At 54.9% G+C, this 23,839-nt stretch overlaps 1 protein-coding gene across 8 annotated transcripts; it reads right to left on the reverse strand.

The window, feature by feature from the left end:
- Nucleotides 1-1,979: 1,979 nt before the first annotated feature.
- LOC135977662 (fibrinogen-like protein 1-like protein) lies at nucleotides 1,980-19,488 on the reverse strand. 8 transcript variants are annotated; one of them, XR_010595100.1, is made up of 4 exons: nucleotides 8,756-8,998; nucleotides 7,472-7,582; nucleotides 3,369-6,103; nucleotides 1,980-2,291 (listed from the first exon to the last, which is right to left on the reverse strand). XR_010595100.1 is itself a non-coding variant. In XM_065578865.1 (3 exons), the coding sequence occupies exons 2-3, from the start codon at nucleotides 7,539-7,541 to the stop codon at nucleotides 5,406-5,408; spliced, it is 768 nt and encodes a 255-aa protein (XP_065434937.1). In that variant the 5' UTR covers nucleotides 7,542-7,582; nucleotides 18,405-19,488; the 3' UTR covers nucleotides 1,980-5,405. The 8 variants fall into 8 exon arrangements, 7 of the variants coding, with proteins under 7 accessions (XP_065434937.1, XP_065434936.1, XP_065434935.1 ...); XM_065578865.1 differs by lacking the exon at nucleotides 8,756-8,998 and adding an exon at nucleotides 18,405-19,488 and having other exon boundaries at nucleotides 1,980-6,103; XM_065578864.1 differs by lacking the exon at nucleotides 8,756-8,998 and adding an exon at nucleotides 12,516-13,327 and having other exon boundaries at nucleotides 1,980-6,103.
- Nucleotides 19,489-23,839: the final 4,351 nt, after the last annotated feature.

The raw sequence follows: 23,839 nt of genomic DNA on the forward strand, positions 1-23,839 counted from the left end.
CATTCCGACCTGGGTCATTCCAATGGCTTCTACAGCTGAGAGCAGCCCAGTCTCCTGCCTGGGTCCGACGCAAACCAGGAAGTACAGGACCACGGTTAATAAGAGCAGCTCAAAAGATCATTTTCGCTGAGCCCAGCCCTGCACAGATTTCCAGCTTAGGTTTGCATTTTCAGCAAAAGTTCTTCTTGATTATTTTCTCCCAACCCCTTTGTGCCTCCATAATAGCCAGCCACCCCGTCAGTCGAATCCTGGGGCGCTCCAGGGACAGCGTGTGTGCGTGTATGTGTACGTCTATATATATGTGTACGTGTACATGTGTGTGTACGTGTATGTGCACGAGTGTGTGCACGTGAGTGTGCGTGTGTACATGTACCCCAGTCAGATGTATACATCTGGATTTCCTTTGAAAGAATTTTCAAATTGAGCTGATCAAGTGCAATGGCAAAGCACCCAATTCCTCTGCCCCCCAACTGCCTTCGCTGCTTTAACGTACAACCTGCTCTGCTGGCACCTCTGACTCCTGAAAGCCCTAACGCTCCCGGGGAGCAGGCCGTGCCCTGCCCTGCCCTGGCTGCCCCGGGTGTTACCTCGGAGGGAATCATTCCAGATTCCAATGGGTGGCAGGTCCAGGGAAGAGCCTTATCTGGGGGGAGGCTGTACCAGACCCGCCCGACCCAGGCAGGCTCCCAGGTACTCTCTGCTCGGGGCTGATAAGGCTCCTTAGCAGTTTCTCTCCAAACAAATTCCAGTTCAAGACACCTGAGAGCTCCACAGCAGGGCAGCATCCCCAGAGCGCAGCAGGGCGGGGGTTAGGGGGAGCAGTCGGTAGCAGCACCTGCCCCTCGTACGGCAGGAGCGAGAAGTGCCAGCCACGTGCTGCCTCCATCCCCAGAGGCCAGGTGAGAGTGAATTCCCACGTCCCCGCACGATTGGTTCCGTCACTCTTCTACACTTATATGGATTTCCAATGTCAATGTTTCTAACATCAGCTTTGCCAGCTCTCCTTACACCTTTGTCTGCTAGAGCAAAAACCTGAAATGCAGCTACCTCCTCCTGCTGGGTGACTATAGACCTTAATGACAGAGCTCGGAACTGCTTAGTCAAGCTGACTAGCTGCAGCCCCTCGGGTTGCCTGCTCGAAGGTGTGCTGGCCAGGCCACAAGTCGTTTCTGTGCCTCTTCCCTGCTCCTTCTCAGCATTTGAACATCATTTGACTAGTGTGAACAAGAGTCTATACTGGGGAGAGCCCAGGGTGAGAGAGTCACTAGACCCTGGTTATACAGTGCTCTGTCACGGCTCTGAGGTGCAGTTAACTTCACTTGCTGCACAAGGAACCAGTCCCAGAATCTGAACCAATTGTCCATCAGCGAGTATTTGACTCCCTCTGTCCGGGATGGATGAATTGGGATTCTTGGCCCCTGCATTTGTGTTTCAAGCTTCACTCCGGCTCATCCCTTTTCAGCTGCCCCATGCGCTCATCTCCTGCTCCTCACCCAGGAGAGCCGCCAGCTTTTTTGCCGCCCTAGGCGGCGGAAGGTCCCGCCCCCTAAATGCCACCCCCGACAGAGGCGGCGGAAAGTCTCGCCCCCGAAATACTGCCGACGACCGGGGCGGCCTGTAACGATGCTGGTTCTGGTGGGACCCAACTGAGAGTGCCAATTCAGGACAAATTGCTCAAACAGGGCAGTTACAGCCCAAGGCTGGGGGTTTTCCACCTCTAAGGCAAACCAAACCAGCCAAACAGTGAAGTCTTGGGTCTCACCCCACTGGCTAACCACAAGTCACACAAGCAATTCCCTTAGACACTCCAGTTTCCCAGTATCACCACCAGTGCCACTCGATATGGGGACAAATGGTTATGAAAACCAATACCCCAGTAAAAGGGAAAAAAAGGTTCTCTCGATCCCGAAGGACCAAGCCCCAGACCCAGGTCAATATACAAATTAGACCTTACCCACAAATCAAGCTGTTGCCAATCCTTTAGAATCTAAAGGTTTATTCATAAAAGGAAAAGATATAGATGAGAGTTAGAATTGGTTAAATGGAATCAATTACATACAGTAATGGCAAAGTTCTTGGTTCAGGCTTGCAGCAGCGATAGAATAAACTGCAGGTTCAAATCAAGTCTCTGGAACATCCCCAGCTGGGATGGGTCATCAGTCCTTTGTTCAGAGCTTCAGTTTGTAGCAAAGTCCCTCCAGAGGTAAGAAGCAGGATTGAAGACAAAATGGAGATGAGGCATCGGCCCTTTTATAGTCTTTTCCAGGTGTAAGAACACCTCTTTGTTCTTACTGTGGAAAATTACAGCAAAATGGAGTCTGGAGTCACATGGGCACGTTCCTGCATACTTTACTGAGTTACAAGTCGTATCTGCCTTCTCTCCATGGGTCAGTTGTATAGCTGATGGTCCTTAATGGGCCATCAAGCAGGCCAGGCAGAGCTAACACCAACTTGTCTGGGATGTTTCCCAGAAGCATAGCATAAGTTTGAAATACAGACAGTACAGAGCCAATATTCATAACTTCAACTACAAAATTGATACACACATATAGACAACATAATCATAACTAGTAAACCATAACCTTGTCTTAGACACCTCATTTGACCCCCTTTATAGAAGATTTGGTGTCACTACCGGACCTTGGTTGCAACCATGTTCTATATGGTCCCAGATTATATAAAAAACATCACACGGCCGAAGATCCAGCTGCCGCAGTCGCCGCCCCCCAAATGTTAGCGCCCTAGGCGACCGACTAGGTTGCCTAATGGGTTGCGCCAGCACTGTCCTCACCTGCCTGCTGGACCTGACAGCCCCACTTCTCACCACAGACAAACAAAACCCGCCCATCTGAACGGGATTCATCCATGCAATCAGGAACTTCCACCCAAAGGAACTGAAGACAGGTGTGTCGTGTATCTGCTCCTCTATCCCTCACCCCTGTCCCTGGAGCGCCCCAGGATGCAACTGACGGGGTGGCTGGCTATTATGGAGTCTGTGATCTGCGTTGACCCACCTACCCGTTAGGGGGCGGTGGGGAGCTATGAGGTCACTGGCCGGCCTGGGTCACGCCTCCGTCAGCGGGGAATTAGCGGCGGGGCGGCCGCCAGCCAGAGTCTGTAGCGCGCCCCTCAGGCAGGGGAGCGCCGGCAAAGGTCAGTAGCGCGCCCCTCAGGCAGGGGAGCGCCGGCAAACGTCAGTAGCGCGCCCCTCAGGCAGGGGAGCGCCGGCAAAGGTCCCGGTGTGGCTCGGCCGGGTAGGGGAACGCAGGCCCACCCTACACCACTGCGTTCCAGCCCAGGACCCTGGCAGTGGCAGGACGAGGGTCCCGCCACAGGATCAGCGGCGTCCTTCCGCAATACAGACTCACCACTGCGCAGCTCTGTCCCTGGGCTACTTCCTACCCAATTGCTCGTCCGAATCCCTCTGGTCCCGCCGGTGCAGTCCGCTGCTGGCAGCTCCAGCTCCCGCTCAGGCTCAGGCTCCTCCAGCTCCTCTGGGTACTCGGCTGCTGGCAGCTCCAGCTCCCCCTCCGGCTCCTCCAGTTCCTCTGGGTACTCGGCAGCGGGCAGTCCTGGCAGCCCCAGTCCGTCCTCCAGGTGAGGTCTCCACTGGTCCAGGGCCTCCCCTGGCGTGGCAGCAGGGTCTGAAGGGAGCAGCCCACAGTCTGCGTCTGCCTCCCTCCCTGGTGCTGCTCCAACTGAGCTAAGGGCCCCGCCCTTTATACTTCCTGTTCCACCCCTCCCCTTCCGGGGGGTGGAGCGAGCTTGGGCTGGCCCCGCCCACTCAGGCTGAGGGAAAGGCCCTTTACCCTCAGGTTCGGAGGGCAGCCACCCTGGCCCCCTACAGAGGCACAAAGGGGTTGGGAGAAAATAATCAAGAAGAACTTTTGCTGAAAATGCAAACCTAAGCTGGAAATCTGTGCAGGGCTGGGCTCAGCGAAAATGATCTTTTGAGCTGCTCTTATTAACCATGGTCCTGTACTTCCTGGTTTGCGTCGGACCCAGAAGCAGCAGTAGCATGAGGCTTTCTCCCAGGATTTCCATTAAGGCCAAACCCCAGATACGTCCGTAATTGGTGAGAAGGGCTGACTTTACAAGGGGAGAGGGATAGCTCAGTGGTTTGAACATTGGCCTGCTAAACCCAGGGTTGTGAGTTGAATCCTTGAGGGAGCCATTTAGGGATCTGGGGCAAAAATCTGTCTGGGGATTGGCCCTGCTTTGAGCAGGGGGTGGGACTAGATGACCTCCTGAGGTCCCTTCCAATCCTGATATTCTATGATAAGATTTCCAGACCACCCACATCCTACTTATCTTGAGACAAGTACCAACAGTTTGGACGCCTGTCCCAGCTGAACCTCTGCACTATGGAAATTCAGCACCAGTAGGGTTCCCAGCTTCCCTCCCCCTGAAAAAATCCCTCTTTCCAAACCTGCCCCCCAAATTCCCCCCTACGCACGCTCTCCATGCAGGCTCTGTCAGGAAGGCCAATTGGACAGGGCCTTGTGTCCTGGGGATGCACTGAAGGGCCATGGTCAGGAGGGGAATGGAAAGATGCAGTTTGGGGGGGGGCAACGCCCCTTCACATTCCCCCCCATCTTCACCCCTGCCAGTGGACCAGCCAGGACTACATCTTGGGAGGAGCATAGAGAGCTTTTGGGCCAGGTGCTGGCTAAAGAGGCTTGGAGCTGAGAGCAGGGAGGCTAATCCCTGCTGTTGGCTCCTGCTGTGTTTGGAGAAGCAGGACTCTGTATGTTCCTTGTAAATAAACAAGACATCAAAAAATTACCAGACTCCACTGCCAATTTCTGCTCCCCACTGGAACATCCCCAGGGCCCCAAACTTTGACTAGCCCCTTGGGTTGAAGAGGGACACCAATATCTTTATTGTGTGGTTTCGTTGCACGTCTATCTAATCTCAGTGGTTTATCAGCAACTAATTACTGTTGCAATGTTTTCTCATGTAATAACCATATTTATTAAAAACACAGAGGCCAGGTTTTTGAACCCAAACTCACCACAGCTAATACATGCAGGATTCAGATGTAAAGTCCTGGCTTTGAGTCATCCCCCATTTAAATGCTCAATGACAGTTGCTAGAAATCCAGTGTCATGATTCATTGATCACTAATGCCAAGGGGCAGTGGCAGGGCTGGGAGAAGCAGAGGTTAATGTGGGTCTAAAGTCGTAGTGAGTGACATGGCTTCCAGCGAGGCAGAGTGGAAGTGGGGGTCCAGTTATACACACCAATCACACTCTTTGTGTCATTCGAACGCACCGGCGGGGTCAGCTCTCAGCATTTATTCCAGGGGATTTACCGTGCAGAAGCCAACAGGGAAGGGGGTGAGCAGAGTGGAGGCATTGCAGGGACTGCACTGATTAGGTGGGGGATGGCGCGCCGTGTCTGATCTAATATTGTCTCCCCTTCTCAGCGGCGCTGCTCCCAAGGAGGATGGGCTCCTCCTGCCGGACCCAGCACACGTCTGTTGGCTTAACCAGGATGAGGGAAGACTTGCACTCCCCACTCTTACAGAACCCTGCCCAGTAGATGTAGCCTTTCCTATTGAGCAGGACGTTCTGACACTTGTCGTACCACCAGCCTCCATAGCTACTTGCGCAGTTCCCACTGGTCTGGTCCTGATCCTTGTCACTTGTGCTGAACTTCATGTTGTCGTGTATGCCCCCCAGGCCGGAGTGGTAGGTGGTGAGATAGTCCTCGCCGTCCCCAGAGTACCTGCCCAGCCTCAGAGGGTACCCGCTGGGCTCATCCTCGACACTGAAGATGTCGTACTCTGCGTAGCGGGTGTTGTTGGATTTGTCCTCCACGACAAAGCGGACCTTGTAGATGTTCTGCCGCGTGAGCAGGGACAGGTACTCATTGCCCAGCCAGTAATCCTGCTGCACGTTCCCAAAGCCGTACTTGTAGGTGCTCCAGGACTCCTTCCAGGTGATCTCTGTGTTGTAAGAATTTCTCTGGACAACGGTCCAGCCCTTGCCTTCGGTGTCCATGTCACACCACACCACTCGAGGGGGAGAGCCTGCTGGCTGGATGACCTGGACCCCGCTGGGGCTGTCCCTGGGAATGTTGCTGCAGTCTTTGGGGAACCCTGAAATGCCACGAACATCAGGTTAAGGGGGCAGGTGGGGAGGGGGGGAGAGAGCGCTAGCTAGCTCGATCAAATCAGCCTGGGGTAACTGGAGGCTGGGTTTTTAGAGGCAGGTCCTGTGTATTTCACAATACTACAGCCACAGAATCCGCCCCGGCCATTCCTGGCCACAGAATCCCGCTCCAGATCTTACACTTTCATTTTACCAATAAAATAAAATAAGAATAGTTTCTTGCTCTGCTGGTTTTGAAGAAACCTTGAAGAGATGAATCAACTGTAAACCAAGGCTCTGTATCCTTCCTGAGTCCGTACTGCTGAAGAAATCGTTTGGCGAGGGTGGGGGAGACGCTGCCAGATCCATCTCAGCGAATGTTAATTATGAAACCCATCGGTGACAATTTAAATGGGAGTTTTCAAAGAGCCTAAGGGAGTTTGACACCCGACTGTGATTGGAATTCAGTGGGATTTAGGCACCCAACTCCCTGTGGTGCCTTTGAAAATTGCAGACATCCTATCGAGGGGCTTGTCTTTGGAGCGGAAATTGTCCCGAACTATCCTGGTAGAATGAGAGCACTGTGGTTATACTGCCCCTCCCCTCCCCAGGGTCCTCCCTCGAGCCTGAGCCCCCCAGCTCCCCTACCCCCCAGACAATCCCCCTGTGTGCCCCTCCCCCATAGCTGAGCCGAGGGGGAGGAGCTGCTGAGCACTGCGGGGGCAGGGGCTCAGGGCCACCTCTGGAGCTGGCTCGGCCCCTGGCCTGCCTGGGCAAGCCCCTGAGCAGCTCCCAGAGCCGCTGGAGGTGTGGGGAGAAGGGAATGAAAACCCCTGACAAGGAGCAACTGGCTCTCCCTGCTGCCTGGACTCTGGGGGCAAGGCTTCTAGGCATGAGCGAGAGATCCCCAGCTGTTAGCCGGGGCTAGCCCTAGTATAGGAGTTGGTGAGATGGAAGGGTAGAACTCCCAGCCAATTTGGGGGGGGTGCCTGGTTCTCACACGCTGCCCTGCGGTTGGCACCAGCGCTCTTCAGTCACTGCCGGGGGCTTGGCAGCCGTTACCGGAGAAAGGGATAACGAAGCTGTGTAAAGCAAACAGGCAATCGAGCAGCACCTCCCCCACCCCGGCGGGCCCATTCCCAGGCGCTGGAGGCCTGCGAATGGGAGTAGTGGGCTCACTAGCGCAGACCGGCCTTGCGATCCCTTCGGAGAACTCAGCGTTTCTTTGGGCCCAGCGCTGGCGGGGGGGCTGGAAGGTGCATTCAGTGGATAAGTGGATCTAGGGGTGACCCCGGCATGGGGGAGAGGAGCAGAATCAGGCCCACGATCTCGGATATGGCAGATGATAGAAGCTCTCCGACGGGTTCTCTACTCACCCCTCTCGACCTTCTTGTGGGCCAGGGTCCCGTTGCCCTGCACGGGGGCTACGCAAAGGAGCACCATCATGGACAGCGCAGACAGAAGCAGGAGAGAGCTGGACTGGAACCCTGCAGGGGACAGAAACCGCTGGACATGAGACCAGGAGAGAGTTTCACAAGTGCCTAAATCCCACTAGACGTCACTGGGATTTAGGCACTTAAGTGACTTAGCCACTCTTGAAAATGTTACCCTTAGACGCTAAGGCCAGAGTTTTCAGAGGGCTCAACTACTGGGCCAGATTTTCAGAAGAGCTCAGCTCCCAGGTAGGCACCGCAGGACATGGCTGCATGTTCAAAGGGGCTCAGCATGGGCGGGGTGGGCCCAAGTCTCTGGAGACGGGGTGAAGCCCACCATTCACCTCTCCCCCGGCCCGGCCACTGTCTCCATCTCTGCAGCCGGCCCGATTAGCACACAGCTGGGACCCAGCTGCATGGTAAAAACCATTCAAAGATTGCGGCTCCGATGGCCTGGCTCCCGGGTCCCGGGCGGGTCAGGGCCGGCTGGAGCGCTCCCTGTGGTGAGGAAGGAGCTGCCGCCTCTCTCCCCGCGCTGCACCGCTGCAAGGGGAGTGCTGCTCGGAGCAACTCCCTCTGTCCCAGCTCCCCCCGTCCACAGTCACTACCACCAGCCGGAGGGCAGTGCCCGCTCACCCACACAGAGACAGCAGCTGGGCAGCCTCCGGCAGGGCTCTGCCCCCCTCAGATGAGTGCCAGGTGAGAGGGGCCCAGGGCACAGAGCTGCTGTGTGCCCCACGCCAGGCATGCTGCCCCCTGCACTGCAGCCCAGCAGCCCAGAGGGGGACACGCTGCTGACACTGCAGCTGTTCTGTGGGCCCAGCTCAGGCCAGGCTTAAAGTGGGCAGAGTCGCCAGGGGCCACAGTCCTGGCCAAAAAAGAGTTCAAAATGGAGCCGGGTCCCTGAGGGGTGCACTGTAAGCGCTGCCCTAGCAAGGGCATGGCCATTTATTTCAGCCGGGATTAACATAGACACCCCTCCCCCGCCCCACACATGCTTTTCCCAGGCCACCTTCAGCACTCAGCGCAGGGATTCACAATGACCTTGCCGGGATCAGCAGCCCAGAGCAATCCAGACTCTTGGACAGAAACCGGCTCATTCACCCCCGGCCCCGCCCCCAGGTATATCTATCCTGGCCCTGGTATTACATCTTGTGTAGCTACAGCCCACATAACGCAGAGCACGGCATATGCAGCCCCCAATGGTAAATAGGTTGAGAACCCTACAGCAGAGGCTCACGTGTGAAGCTCCAGAGGTCCCAAGTTTGATTATAGCTGCTGCCGGCCCGTGACAGGTGCAAAATGGCAGCTTTTTGTGGGGTGAGGCGGGGTGGGGCAGGCAGGGTGTGTGTGTGTGTGTGTCAAACCAGAACAGGCTAAAGCCGCACTGGAGTCCGGCACCGTGCTTTCTGTCAGCCATCATTGTATTCATATGGTGTTGCAAAGTTAGAAAGTCCACAACTAACCCCAAAAGTGACCGTGATACAAACGTGCAAATGAATTAGAGAGAGCGAGAGAGAACACCGTGTAAACGACACACCGAAACACACTGTTGCAATGGAAACACTTTGCCCAGACATCATCCCCAGACAGATTTCATTGGAAACACCTTCTTTTTGGAGCTGCCTGGACCCCAAATTCTTCAGACAATGTCACAGCCCAAGTAACTGTGACACGCTGCCAGCAATCTCAGGTATCCTTGTGAGAGAGAGGAGAGAGGCGTAACCCCATGGCAGGCAAAGGGTTAAAGCTTTAAAGGAGAAGGATTTCAGTGAGTCTGACAAGCCAGAACTACAATGTTTGGAACTGAAGTGAAATACCAATCTGGAGTCACTCATCCTTGAAAACACGCCTCCCCTTCTCCTGACGCCCCAGAGGAGCGGGGACGCTGCCAGCTAGCAGCCGTTCACACACTCTAATAGTCTAAGACAGGGGTGTCAAACTCAATTGCACAGGGGGCCAAAACTCAAAACTCGCGGGCCGAACAGTATAATCATTTATTTAACAGACTAAATATTTATGTTTTTTAACCATTAATATGAACCAAAATACAGGATATCATTCCAAAATAAATACATTTCAACTTAAAATATTTTGCTCTTCATAAAAAAATATCCTGTCAATACAATACATTCAAAATCTGTACATGCTGGAATATTAAAAAATCTGAAAATATAAATAAAAAATTGAATTTAAAGCAAAAGTATAATCATAACAAATCATAACATTCCATTTTCTTGTCCTATTTAGTCAGAGCCTGATACTTGGAGTCTTTTCTTTGCAACAAGTTCGTTTATGTTTGGGGTTAGGTTCTGTGTTGTGAAGATTCTCAGGATCGATTGCAGGTGTTCATCAGTGAGGCGACTCCTGTGTGACGTTTTGTTAATTTTCATCACAGAGAACAGCTGCTCGCACAGATATGTGCTGCCAAACATGGACAGGATTCGAGCCGCATGTTGGCGGAGCTGCGGCATCGCTTCAGGAATGAAGCGAGTGAACTGTGCTGGCCCCGCAGTGTCGTACTTTGCCTTCAGTGTCCCGTTACATTGCAGTTCTATCAGCTCCATCTGCATTTCTACAGGTGCGGTTTCCACATCGACTGCAAATGGGTTGCGAAGCAGCTCGAAGTTACTTTTCTGTGCCTCAAAGTCACTGAAGCGCCGTGCGAACTCAGTGCGCAGCGCGCTGAGTTTTTCAGCAAAGGTGGCATTTGGGAAAACTGTGGCACTTTCTTGGTTCCGTATTACTTGGCAACAGGGAAAGTGAGACAAGTTGCATTGGTGCATTTGTGTCTCCCATAAGCGCAGCTTCACTTGAAATGCCTTCACTGCATCATGCATATCGGTTATTATGTGCTCCCGTCCCTGGAGTTGAAGGTTTAAAGCGCTAAGATGCGACGTTATGTCAGCCAGGAACGCCAACTCACATTTCCACTTTTCATCCCGCAGAACTGTGCAGTCTTTCCCCTTACTGTCCATGAACTGGCAGATTTCCTCTCGCAGCTCAAAGTGTCTTTTGAGAACTTTTCCCCGACTTAGCCACCGGACCTCCGTATGATATGGCATATCGCCAAACTCGCTATCTATTTCCCGCAGAAAAGACTGGAATTGGCGGTGATTTAAACCGTGGGCTCTGATAAAGTTGACGGTTTGTGTTACAGTGTTCATCACATGATCCATTTTTAGGACTTTAGCACTCAGCAATTCCTGGTGTATGATGCAGTGATACACTGTCAACTCACCGGCACAGTTCTCCTCCCGCATCTTTGAGCGCATCCTTCCCACCAGTCCATTTTTTTCACCACACATAGCAGGTGCGCCATCTGTTGTAAGTCCAACGAGTTTTTCCCACGGCAGTTTCATGTCGGTTACACTTTGAAATACATTTCCAAAGATGTCTTCTCCTTTCGTTGTCCCGTGCATCGATTTAATGTCCAGTATTTCCTCTGTTACGCACAAATTGGAATCCACACCACGGATAAATATCGCCAGCTGTGCAGTGTCAGTCGCGTCAGTAGTTTCATCCACGGCAAGGGAGTATGCAACAAAATCTTTTGCTCTTTCAGTCAACTGTGTTTTCAAATCAGTCGCCATCTCACAAACCCGATTAGCAACAGTGTTTCTGCTGAGGCTTACATTTGCAAACGCTCGCGTTTTATCTGGACAAAGGACGTCGCACACTTTCATCATACAATTCTTTACGAATTCCCCCTCGGTAAACGGCCGTCCTGATTTGGCGATCTCTTCGGCCACAATGAAACTTGCTTTCACAGCAGCTTCACTTTGTGATTTTGCTTTGGTGAAAAACGTCTGCTGGGATGTCAAATTCTTCTTCAACTCCTCTACTTTTTGTAGCTTCTGTCCTGCGCTCAGGTTTTTGAATTTGTTCTCATGTTTCGTCTCGTAGTGCCGTCTTAGGTTATACTCCTTCATTACAGCGATATTACTCCCGCAAAGGAGACACACTGGTTTACCTGCAATTTCAGTAAACATATACTCATTCTCCCACCGGCTTTGAAAGCCTCGGTTTTCAGAATCAAGTTTTCTCTTGGCCATTGTTGGGGTCTAGCTTTGATTTGATATTAGCGTTGTATACATCAACAGACCGCGAACTTGAACCGCGGCTTGCCGTTGGCGGCAATTGCACTGCATCATGGGATTTGTAGTGTGTGTTATTGGGGCGTCATATCACAGGGCCATTAAAAACAGATATATAAAACGATTTCGCGGGCCGGATATAGTTGTATGGCGGGCCGGATGTGGCCCGCGGGCCTTGAGTTTGACACATGTGGTCTAAGACACAGAGGGCCTGAGTTCGACCTGTGACCTTGGAAAACTCATTACACTGCACCATACCTCAGTTTCCCCATTTTTAAAACATGGTTTATGCTAGTTCCTTTGTGTTCTAAAGTGCTTTGGCCCCAATGCCTAAAGGAACCTGGGGCAGGGCGGGAGGATTCCTGCCTAGGGTCCAGCAGAGCGCTGGGCAGGGGATCCCCGCCAGGCTCCTGGTACCCCATGGCCCCGGGGGCACTCTTTACCCACCAGGAGGCACTGCCAGACTCCTAGCTAGCCAGGCTCATGCTGCAGCATGCACTTGCTGGGGGAAATGCTGCTCCGTTTCAAAGGAAAAGCAGCATGTACCTCACTGCGCCCCCATCCCTTGTGCCTCGGCCAGGCAGGGTCGGGAAAGCAGAGGATGCACCAGGGCTCCCCTCCCCCTTGTGCACCTGCCCGGGCTGAGGGGCGGCACTGAGAGGAGTGCAGGCTGCCCCTCTCTATGCGGTAGTTACTGCATCTGTCTGGGCACGTTCCTTCCTGTGCCCGGGCACTCAGGGCACATGGTGTCCCACAGGGGCCACATAGCATGCCCTGCCACTGCACCTCCCCCACGTGCCCACACCGCCTGGGGCTCTGGTGCCCACCACCAGGCTCTGGCCCTACATCTCCAGGCTGTGTGAAATACTGGGCATTTCAATAAAACTCACCCATCCCGACGCTGCAGCTGAGCGGGCGAGTTAGCAACCTGAAGCGTCCCCCACTTCCACATCAGAAACCAGAGCCGGGGCTCCATGCCTTTATGGACATTGTCCCGACAGGTCACGGCCGGGTGAGGAGATACCTGAGTGGGATGGGCTGGAGCGAGACTGCGCTGCTGCTGCATCTGTCCCACAGGGAAGAGGATCAAACTGGATTCATTCAGCGACTGTCAAGGCAGCTGCTCTCTGTGTCCCAGCTCTCCGGCTGGGATACAGGGGGCAGGAACTGGTGCATTAGAGGGAACAGCTCCACGTCCGTATAGTTCTGGAAAAGAGCACCCAGGCCATCGAAATGTGCAACAAAGGACACGAGATGGGACCTGTTTATTTTGTTGAACGTGGCACCAGTTTGCTTAGTGTGATGTGCTCCAGTCTGCTCATTTGGGGACCAGGTTTTGGGATGAGGGGGAGTTTGTGCTGTCACACAAACAACGAATGAATCTCCCACATGCAATTCATGCTGCCTCCTCCCTCCCGCCCGCACACCCCGAATGCCAGCTGCAGCCGGCCCCATAAGTCTGGCTGCCCTGGTAAAGCAGCTTCCAGTGGATTCTGGCTGATTCTGGCTATGCATCTGTGACGAACTGGGACTGTTCTTACTGTGGTCTTTGAATGCTGGCAGGGGAGTGTGGCTAGGATAGTCTGCATTGGGGGATGGGAGACTGACCGGAGAATACCTGAGCATGTAACATGAGAACCCAGGAAGGGGTTAGAGGCCAGGTGACACCTTTGCCCGGGAAACTGAACAAAGGCTGTGGGAGGGGTCGCTAAAGGGAGAGTTTCAGGAGCTGGCTGGTGGAATGGCTGGGAGGCAGACAGGGCTCTGTACTCCCAAGGGGCTGGGGTGCCCGAGGACCCCAAGATGGACCTAACTGAGGGGGTCCTGTTTTCTGTGCCTGCGGGACCTGTCTTGAACTGTGTTCCTGTCGTCTAAATAAACCTTCTGCTTTACTGGCTGGCTGAGAGTCATGGTGAATCGCAGGAAGCCGGGGGTGCAGGACCCTGAGTCCCCCCACACTCCGTGACAGGATCACCCCCATCAGCTGGGCGTGCTGGGCCGACCCCATGCACAACAGGGGCAGCAGCGCGGCCGCCCTCGCGCTCTGATTGTGACTCGGGATTGCGGGGGCTTCTCACCTGTCCCATGGAAACGTGGCCAAAGGCGCCAATTGTCCCTTCATCAAAATGGCGCCATCTCCCACTGCTGCCAGCGGGGCTGAGGCCTGCGCGAGGGCCGCCCCGTCCCCACGCTCTGTCTGCATGTGGCAGGCAGGCTGCCCTCCTGACGCTGGCTGCCACCTCCCGCTGGGCTCCAGGAGGCTGAAGCCGAGCCCACAGGCAGACTGGCTGAGGCCATGGTTCAGGGCCTGGACAGCGCATGGGGACTGTGAGGGGATGTGGGGGGAAGGCTGAGCGGGTTGCAGGGGGGTGTGGGGGCAGGGATAGGGGGCAGGCTGAGGGGGACAGAGGGATATGGGCATAAGGGAGACAGAGTGTGCAGGGGGAACGCTGACAGGGGTAGTAGGTGTGGAGGGCAGGAAGAAGGCTGAGGGGGCCAGGGAGTGTGGGGGGCAGGGGGAAGGCTGAGGGGGGCATGGGGATGGGGCAGAGGGGAGGCTGTGGGGGTTGGAGGTGATCATGTGGGATATAAGAGCGGCTGAGGGAGGTGCAGGGCATGTGGGGGCAGGGGGCAGAAGAATGTGCGGGAAGGTTAAGGGGGCCGGGGTGTGGGGAGCCGAGGGAGGCTGAGGGGGGTACAGGGGGATGGGGACAGGAAGGAGGCTAAGGGAGGCAGGAGGGAGGCTCAGGGAGATGTGGGGGGCAGGGGAGAGGCTAGGGTTTGTGCGCAGAGGACAGTCGTAGAATCATAGAATCATAGAATATCAGGGTTGGAAGAGACCTCAGGAGGTCATCTAGTCCAACCCCCTGCTCAAAGCAGGACCAATTCCCAACTAAATCATCCCAGCCAGGGCTTTGTCAAGCCGGGACTTAAAAACCTCCAAGGAAGGAGACTCCACCACCTCCCTAGGTAATGCATTTCGGTAGGGCTTAGGGGCCACAAACGAGACCAGGGCCCCCTGGTGCTAGGCGCTGTCCAAACACATGATGAGAGATTGGCCCCACCCCAGAGAGCCTACAGTCTACACAGACAAAAAGTGGGTGGGGAAACAGAGGCACGGAGAAATGAAGTGACCAAAGCTAAAGAGCAGGTCAGGAATAGAACCCAGGTGTCCTGACGCCCAGGCCTGTGCCCTCAACCAAACCTATACGGCTATCCTGAGGTCAGCACATCCTTCAAACGGGGACCTGTGCTCGGAACCAAATACAGGGCACGTTCCTTTTGGCTTCTTTCTGATGAATAAAGGGTAGTTGTTTTTAAAGCCCTGTGGGGTTTGATTTGCTTTTACATTAGAAATGCAGATCTTGTCCACCCTTCTTTTTTCGTGGCTGGCTCTATGGGTGACGACAGAACTACTGGGTTGACGAGGTCGGTTTATTATTATTTAACATTTCTCTCGTGGTAGTGCTGAAAGACCATTATCAGCTGGGCCCTACTTTTGCTGGGGCTGTACAGACATACCTCAAGTGTCACTCCCGTGCTATTCTGTTGTGTGCAGGTCATTATACCACGTTCACCACCACAGTATCACAGCACCTTCCAGTGGTGCATTACGCTACATGACTAACACCCATCACGTATTTGTTCCCTTGTCCTCTCCCAAGGGTGAGAAGTGTGCCCGATCAAGAGGGCTTTTTAATAATACACACACACACGTTGCTGTGTGTGTATATCAGAGAAGGCGCTGTAAAGAAATGCCTTGCATTGGAGCGGATGGTGGGGCGGTTTGGGATGGTCCTTAGTGGCACCTTAGAGACTAACAGGTATATACATAGCACATGAAAAGATGGGAGTTGTCTTACCAAGTGGGAGGTCAGTCTAATGAAGTCATCTGATGAAGTGGGTTCTAGCCCACTGTGACAATGCGGTTCTGGCGGAACCCAACTGAGAGTGCCAACTCAGGACAAATTGCTCAAATAGGGCAGTTACAGCCCAAGGCTGGGGTTTTCTCCACCTCTAAGGCAAACCAAACCAGCCAGACTAAGAGGACTCCAGTCTCACCCCACTGGCTAACTGCAAGTCTCACAAGCAATCTCCTTAGACACTCCAGTTTCCCAGTATTACCACCAGTACCACTCGTTATGGGGACAAATGGTTATGAAAACCAATACCCCAGTAAAAGAAAAAGGTTCTCCTGATCCCAAAGGACCAAGCCCCAGACCCAGGTCAATATACAAATCAGATCTTACCCACAAATCACGCTGTTGCCAATCCTTTAGAATCTAAAATCTAAAGGTTTATTCATAAAAGGAAAAAGATAGAGATGAGAGTTAGAATTGGTTAAATGGAATCAATTACATACAGTAATGGCAAAGTTCTTGGTTCAGGCTTGCAGCAGCGATGGAATAAACTGCAGGTTCAAATCAAGTCTCTGGAATACATCCCCCGCTGGGATGGGTCCTCAGTCCTTTGTTCAAAGCTTCAGCTTGTAGCAAAGTTCCTCAAGAGGTATGAAGCAGGATTGAAGACAAGATGGAGATGAGGCATCAGCCTTATATAGTCTTTTCCAGGTGTAAGAACACCTCTTTGTTCTTACTGTGGAAAATTACAGCAAAATGGAGTCTGGAGTCACATGGGCCAGTCCCTGCATACTTTGCTGAGTTACAAGGCGTGTCTGCCTTCTCTCAATGGGTCCATTGTATAGCTGATGGTCCTTAATGGGCCATCAAGCAGGCTAGGCAGAGCTAACACCAGTTTGTCTGGGATGTCACCCAGCAGCATAGCATAAGTTTGAAATACAGACAGTATAGAGCCAATATTCATAACTTCAACTACAAAAGTGATACACACATATAGACAGCATAATCATAACCAGTAAACCATAACCTTGTCTTAGACACCCCATTTGACCCCCTTTATACAAGATTTGCGTGCCACTACAGGACCTTGGTTGCAACAATGATCTATATGGTCCCAGATTATATCAATAACGTCACACCCACGAAAGCTTATGCCCAAATATATTTGTTAATCTCTAAGGTGCCACAAGGACGCCTCGTTGTTTTTGCTGATACAGACTAACATGGCTACCACACTGAAACCTGTCTCTTGCTATAGCGTCCTACTGTGCCAGAGAAGCAAAACTATCACCCACAGTCTGTGCCCCAGAGAACTTACAGTCCAAACAGGGTGACAGAGAAGTATACTAAGACGTGCACAGTACACTCAGTGTGATCACAGATTTGCACAGCTTTCTCACAAGTACCAAGGATATGAAACCTGAGTGATCAAGGGAGGAAGGAAGGGGGTTTTGATCAGGCTGCTTGAAACAGGTGCATGGGGAGGAGGTCGGTTGTTCTGGTTGGCACCCATTTCACTCAAATGCCGAACACACAGTAGGGAGAAAAGCTCTCTTTGCTAAATATTCAGTGGTCATGCTCCTTTGGTTTGAGGCATTAGAAAACTCCCTCTGGAGCCCACCAGCAGAAACAGGGAAGCTAAGACTGGGTATGTCTAAAGTGAAAAACAAGAAAGAAACAATTTAAAAAAAAAAAGCCTTTTCATGCTTTCTTTATCCACCATAAAGTAGAAAAAAATAAGAGCTCAAACCCAATTGTCTAGCATGTCACCTTTAATGAGCGGAGGTGAACTTTGTTGAGATCCTAGGAACAGAGTGATGCACTGTATGATTATAGATGTGTCACTGTGTGTTTGTGTGTGAGTGCACCTTTGCTTACTCACCTATATCCACGCACATTTCAGAGGAGAGGGGAGGGGAAGGCAAAGCCGCCTCGGAAAGGTGAGCGGCGTCTGATATGGATTTTATTTGTGTGAACAGTTTGGGTGGCCGGCGCTCTCTTCCTTTCAGGCAGTATTTGCTAAATTAATGAGATGTCTCTGAGATGAATCACCGTGCAGCCTGGTGGCAGTACCTGCATTGCCGGCCGGCTTTGAACATTACTAGCGCACCTTTCACAGGAGTTTTACCTTCTAATACATCAGGGCTCAATAGAGAGAGAAGAACATTACTGTTCTGAGAACTCGGCCGTGGACGGATCAGCTTTGCATGCTTGTCAGGGAGGGGAACGTGCGCACACACTCATGAGAACATTGTTCCTGCCGAGGAAATCAAGGAGCCTAACGCATCTTTAAATTCATAGGGAACAACTGGGGCTGGCAGATGGGGGGATCATGGCAGCTCTCCCAGCCAGGGAGGTGGGGTGGCCTTCCTCTCCCAGCAGCCGGGGCTGGGCTGTGCTGCAAAGTTCCCAACTCTCAGGCAGGGCTGGCTCTAATTTTTTTGCCGCCCCAAGCAAAAAAAAAAGAGTGCCGCCCTCCATAGCGCCACCATAACACACGCCCTCAGCACCGCGACGCCACCCCACCTCCGCGGAGCGCCGCGGAGCCGAACACCCCCCCTCACGGAGCACCGCCAAATGCCGTGCCGTCGAACCCCCCCACCGAGCGCCACCGAACACCCCCCCGCGGAGCGCCGCGCCGTGCTGCTGAACCCTCCCACCGCCACACATATCTCCCACTGAGCGCCGCGCCACCAAACACCCCACCGTCGAGCCGTGCTGCCAAACAGCGCCCCCGCCCCCGCGGAGCGCCCTGCCGTGCCGCCACCCCCCCCACGGAGCACTGCTGCCGAATCCCACCCCCCAGTGACACCTACACGCCCAGCCGACGAAACAAAAACAACCCACCCCACCCCCAGCGACCAAACTCCCTCCCCCCCAAAAAAAATCCCCACCACCCCAAGATTGGCCGCCCCTTACCAGGTGCCGCCCCAAGCACGTGCTTGGTCGGCTGGTGCCTGGAGCCGGCCCTGCTTTCAGGGGCTGAGTGCGAGTCCCGGGCTTTGGGCACCAACAGGAGGGGCTGCCGTGATAGTGGGAGAAGCTCCTCTGACGCCGTGATGTTCAGGGCTGGGCCTGCGGGCAGAGCTCTGTGTGAGAGCCCCGGGGCTCTGCTGAGGCTACAGGACAGAGGCCTCTTCAGTTTGCAGAAAGAAAGAAATCTCTGGGGTGAGCACACAGCAGATGTCTGTTTTCCCAGGGCCAGATGCTGCCACCTTGTCACTGGAAGGGCCCGTGTGAGCTCTGACCACAGATGAGGGAGGACGCCCAGCCTGGATAGACAGATTCCTTAATGCCATGGCTGGGGACAGAAGCCTGCAGCCAAAGCTCACACTGCAGGAAACAACCTGCAGAGGCCTTTCATCTCCCCAGGGTCAGACGTCACCACTAGGAGAATGTGAGTGCCGGAGCACTGGGGGAGCTGGCCTGAGATGGCATCCCAGGGCACAACCACCTGTGTCAAGTCCATTCTGTTTCCATGCTCAGCAAAGATGCAGGGAGCTATGCGGTCAGGAGAGGCGCTGGTCAGAATTTGCCAGTGGAACTGTTTTTCCATCAGAAATTGCCAGCTTGTCAAAATCCAAACGTTTCATGGGAACACGTCGATTTGGACAAACCTTCCGACAGAAAGCAGGCAGGTTTTGCACGGAAAGCTGCTTGGCTCCCTGCCAGCTCGCCCGCCTGCCCACCTGCTTGACAGGCTGATGGGGGGCCTGGGCTTCCAGGCTGCAGAGAGAAGGCCCTGGCTCCCAAGATCCCAGGGTCCCCGAAATCCTCTCCTTGCAGGGGTAATGTTCTGGTTACTGCACAGCTCTAGGAGGAGGGGAGGTATCCGATGCCCCACAAGCCACCAATCCTCCCTGCCAAGGTCCCAGTAACTACGATAGCCTGTGAGAACATCCTAACCTTTAGGTCACTTTCCCTGCCAGGTAAAAGGGTGTGACCTGGACCCCTCCCTGCCACCGGAGTCCAGCACTGCCGAGAAAGCCAAGTGTGGACTAAACTAAGCCCCTGGTTAACCCTTTCCCAGAGGAATCCAGAAGCCACTGATAATTGCAGGCTACATGGTGACCTCTCTCTCAGGTTACTCCCCCATCCTGGAATAGAGGTTGGTGAGTCCTGGACGAACGCCGTTCAGCTGGGAACATGCTCCCCCTTCTCGTGCCGAGGACTACATGAGATGGGTGTAGTGGGCACTCCCGATAAAGGGGACAGTGTGACAGCTGCCTTTCAAATAGGCCCCAGGCATGGGTGGGCCACAGCACCCAATTCCTCTGCCCCCGCAACTTTCTTTGCTGCTTTAACGTACAATCACAACCTGCTCCGCTGACACCTCTGACTCCTGAAAGCCCTAATGCTCCTGGGGAGCAGGCCATGCCCTGCCCTGCCCTGGCTGCCCCGGGTGTTACCTCGGAGGGAATCGTTCTAGATTCCAATGAGTGGCAGGTCCAGGGAAGAGCCTTATCTGGGGGGAGGCTGTACCAGACCCCCCCCGACCCAGGCAGGCTCCCAGGTACTCTCTGCTCGGGGCTGATAAGGCTCCTTAGCAGTTTCTCTCCAAACAAATTCCAGTTCAAGACACCTGAGAGCTCCACAGCAGGGCAGCATCCCCAGAGCGCAGCAGGACGCGGGTTAGGGGGAGCAGTCGGTAGCAGCACCTGCCCCTCGTACGGCAGGAGCGAGAAGTGCCAGCCTCTCTGCACAGAGCAGCAGTGTTCAGCCTGGGCCAGACGTGCTGCGGTGATGGGTAAGAGCGGGCTCGGAGAGCCAGAGGGTCTGTGGGGCAGCGCTGGGCCCTTCTGCTCCGCACTAGGGCTGAGTGGGCATGTTCAGCTGGGATTGGAACCCACCAGCACTTGTGGGTGCGAATGTGGGGCTGGAACGCAACGTGGGGCGCTCCCACCTCGCCCGGGGACGACTGGGGGGAAGGGCAGAGAGTCACCTGGGCTGAGACCCCAGCTCCAGGGAGACAGTCACCCCGGCCCAGCCGGGTTAAATTGCCCAGCTGTGTGACAGCCCCCCCATCCCCGAGGGGTTCCCGCCCCCCCGGTATGTCACAGCAGGGTACGGTGTACCGGCAAGAGCCGGTGCACTGTACCAGGGTGGCCCGGCTTCCCCAGGGGGCAATTTAAAGGACCTAGGGCTCCCAGCAGGGGCCGGAGCCCCAGGCCCTTTAAATTGCCACCAGACCCCCACTGCTGGAGCTCTGGGATAGGGCTGCGGGGCTCTGGGGGCTATTTAAAAAGTCCGGGGCTCCCGTTGCCTCTACCGCCCTGGCCCTTTAAATAGCCACTGGAGCCCCGCTGCTTCCCCAGGGCTCCCGCGGCTATTTAAAGGGCAGGGGCGGTAGAAGCAGGGGAGCCCTGGGCCCTTTAAATAGCCCCCAGAGCCCTGGGATAGCGGGGGACTTGGGGGCTATTTAAAGGGCCGGGGCTCCAGCTGCCTCTGCTGCACCCCGTCCCCGCACCAGCCCCGCACCCCCTGCTCTGCCCGCAGCCAGCCCCGTCTCCAGCCAGCCCTGCACCCCCTGTCCGCAGCCAGCCCCTGCTGCACCCCTGCCCTACCTCCAGCCCCGCCCCCCTGCCCTGCTTGCAGCCAGCCCTGCACCTCCTGCCCACAGCCAGCCTCTGCCGCACCCCCTGCCCTGTCTCCAGGCAACCCCTGCCGCACCCCCCTGCGGCCCTGCGCAAAGCCAGCCAGTCCCACACACCCCTGTCTCCAGCCAGCCCCGCACCCCTTGCCCTGCCTGCAGCCAGACCCTACCTCCAGTGAGCCCCTGCCCTGCCTCCAGCCAGCCCCATGTCCACTGGTGCCCTGCAGTTCCCAGGGCAGTAACCCTGCACACCTGCTTCAATGAGGGGGGCAGGGAGCAGCTGGGACCCACACATGTGCACACCACTAGGGTGACCAGACAGCAAGTGTCAAAAATCGGGACAGCGGGTGGGGGATAATAGGATCCTATAAGAAAAAGACCCCAAAATCGGGACTGTCCCTATAAAATCAGGACATCTGGTCACCCTAGCACACCCCCAGGGAATGGCGGGGACCCACACACGTGAAATGGAGCTCATTAATAACCGATCAACAGCATATATGATGCAATGTACATAATATATAATTTTATTATTTATATAGTTATGAAAAGTAAATAATACATGGAAGAAATGAAAGGCTTTTTTTTACATTATTTTTTTTGTTAGTCATCCCTGCTGGGGCCCCGCCAAAAATGTTCGAATTGGGCCCCGCCCTTCCTAAAGCCGGCCCTGCTGGAGAGAACAGGAGGATTCAGTCAGCAGGGGCTGCCGATCCGTCCCATTCACCAGGGCTGCCATCCTGCGGCTTCAGCATTAGTGGCTGGGGTGACTTGGGGAAAGGTCTCAACCTCCCCACATCCCACTTCACTGCTGCCAGAATCCCTCCTGCCCCCCCGCTACAGTCCCCTCCCTACCCAACCTGGGTGGGGCTGGAGGAGAGGGGTCTGAGAACTTGAGCTGTGGATTGGAGGTGGAACAGCTGTCAGGGGCACTGTGGGGGAGGTGGCAGGAGCTCCCCGTACAAGGAGGGGGGTTGCCACTGGAGGTCACTAGGAAGGACAACAAGACTCCATCCTGGGGGTCAGGAGGGGTAATCCATCCCTCAGAGGTGGGCAGGGGCTGGGTGGAAATGCTGCTGGTTCCAGGGGCCGTTAATCCCCCCTGATTCCTCGGAGGTGTCTGAGTCTCAGACAGGTTCTCGTTCCCTTGCAGCAGGAGGACGTCACGGCCAATGTGATGCTCCAGCTCCGTATCATGCGGCACTTGCGCCAGGTGCCCGAGGTGCTGCAGGGCCTGTGCCTCTGAGGCCACCAGCAACTCCTGCTCCCTGCTGCGGGTACTGCTCTGGCTCTCTGTAAATGGGGAGCTAGTGGAAGGAGAAATGGAGCCCCCTGGCACTCACAGAAAGCTGATTACAGAATGAGCCCGAAGTGAGAGGCACCATATCCGCCCCCCTAAATAGCCAGACTTCAGTGGTGATACACCCCAGCTGGGGTAGCAACAGGATTGAGAACGAGGTAGGAAGTTCAGAGCAGCAAGGAAAGCCTGGAGGGGAACTTGAGAAGAGAGGTTGGAAAAGTGCAGCAAAGAGAAAGGTGCAGACCTAGCTGTTGGGTCCAGGGCCCTGAGCTGCTATCAATGTCAGGGTGGGACTGGGTTCCCCTACCGGCCCCAGAGGAGGCGGCGTACACGCACCTGGAGAGGGTTCCCAAGCCCAGCAAGGGGGCTACAGGCTGAGCAAGTGCCCCAGCGATGGCAGAAGGACTTCTGTCTGTGGAAAGATCCCTTTGGACTTTTAGTGTGAGGCAAGCTGGGCCCCAGAAGGGTGGACTAAAGGTGGTGACCTGGCCGGAGTTACCAGGCAGAGAAACTGCCGTGGTGCTGGAGCGACCATGGATGGGGGACGCTAGCCCAGCAAGAGGGCTGTGACGCTGCTCCCAATGCTACACTCAGTTTCTCAGAAATGAGTAGACTTTATGGGCAGAAGAGACAGTTAGAGCATCTAATCTAACCCCCTGCATATCACAGGCCTTTCTGCACCATATGGGGCAGGCAGAGCTCTGCCTGGGCGCAGGGGGAATGGGATGGGGGTAGATCAAGGAAAGCGGGGAGGGGAATGGGTGAGAGGGAAAGAGCTCCTGTCCCAGATGAAGGAATTTGGGGGCAGAGGAAAGGACCCTGCTCCACAGAGAGGGGAGAGAGTTTCTGTGAGTGCCAGGGGGCTCCATTTCCCCTTCCACTAGCTCCCCATTTACAGAGAGCCAGAGCAGTACCTGCAGCAGAGAGCGGGAGTTGCCGGTGGCCTCAGAGGCACAGGCCCTGCAGCGCCTCGGTCACCTGGCGCAAGTGCCGCATGATACGGAGCTGGCGCATCACATTGGCCGTGACGTCCTCCTGCTGCAAGGGAACGAGAACCTGTCTGAGACTCAGACGCCTCCGAGGAATCAGGGGGGATTAACGGCCCCTGGAACCAGCAGCATTTCCACCCAGCCCCTGCCCACCTCTGAGGGATGGATTCCCCCTCCTGACCCCCAGGATGGAGTCTTGTTGTCCTTCCTAGGGACCTCCAGTGGCAACCCCCCTCCTTGTACAGGGAGCTCCTGCCACTTCCCCCTCAGTGCCCCTGACAGCTGTTCCACCTCCAATCCACAGCTCAAGTTCTCAGACCCCTCTCCTCCAGCCCCACCCAGGTTGGGTAGGGAGGGGACTGGAGCGGGGGGGCAAGAGGGATTCTGGCAGCAGTGAAGTGGGATGTGGGGAGGTTGAGACCTTTCCCCAAGTCACCCCAGCCACTAATGCTGAAGCCGCAGGATGGCAGCC

The sequence above is a fragment of the Chrysemys picta genome, unplaced genomic scaffold (genome assembly GCF_011386835.1).
Source record: "Chrysemys picta bellii isolate R12L10 unplaced genomic scaffold, ASM1138683v2 scaf9, whole genome shotgun sequence".
In the NCBI taxonomy this organism is placed as follows: Eukaryota; Metazoa; Chordata; order Testudines; family Emydidae; genus Chrysemys; species Chrysemys picta.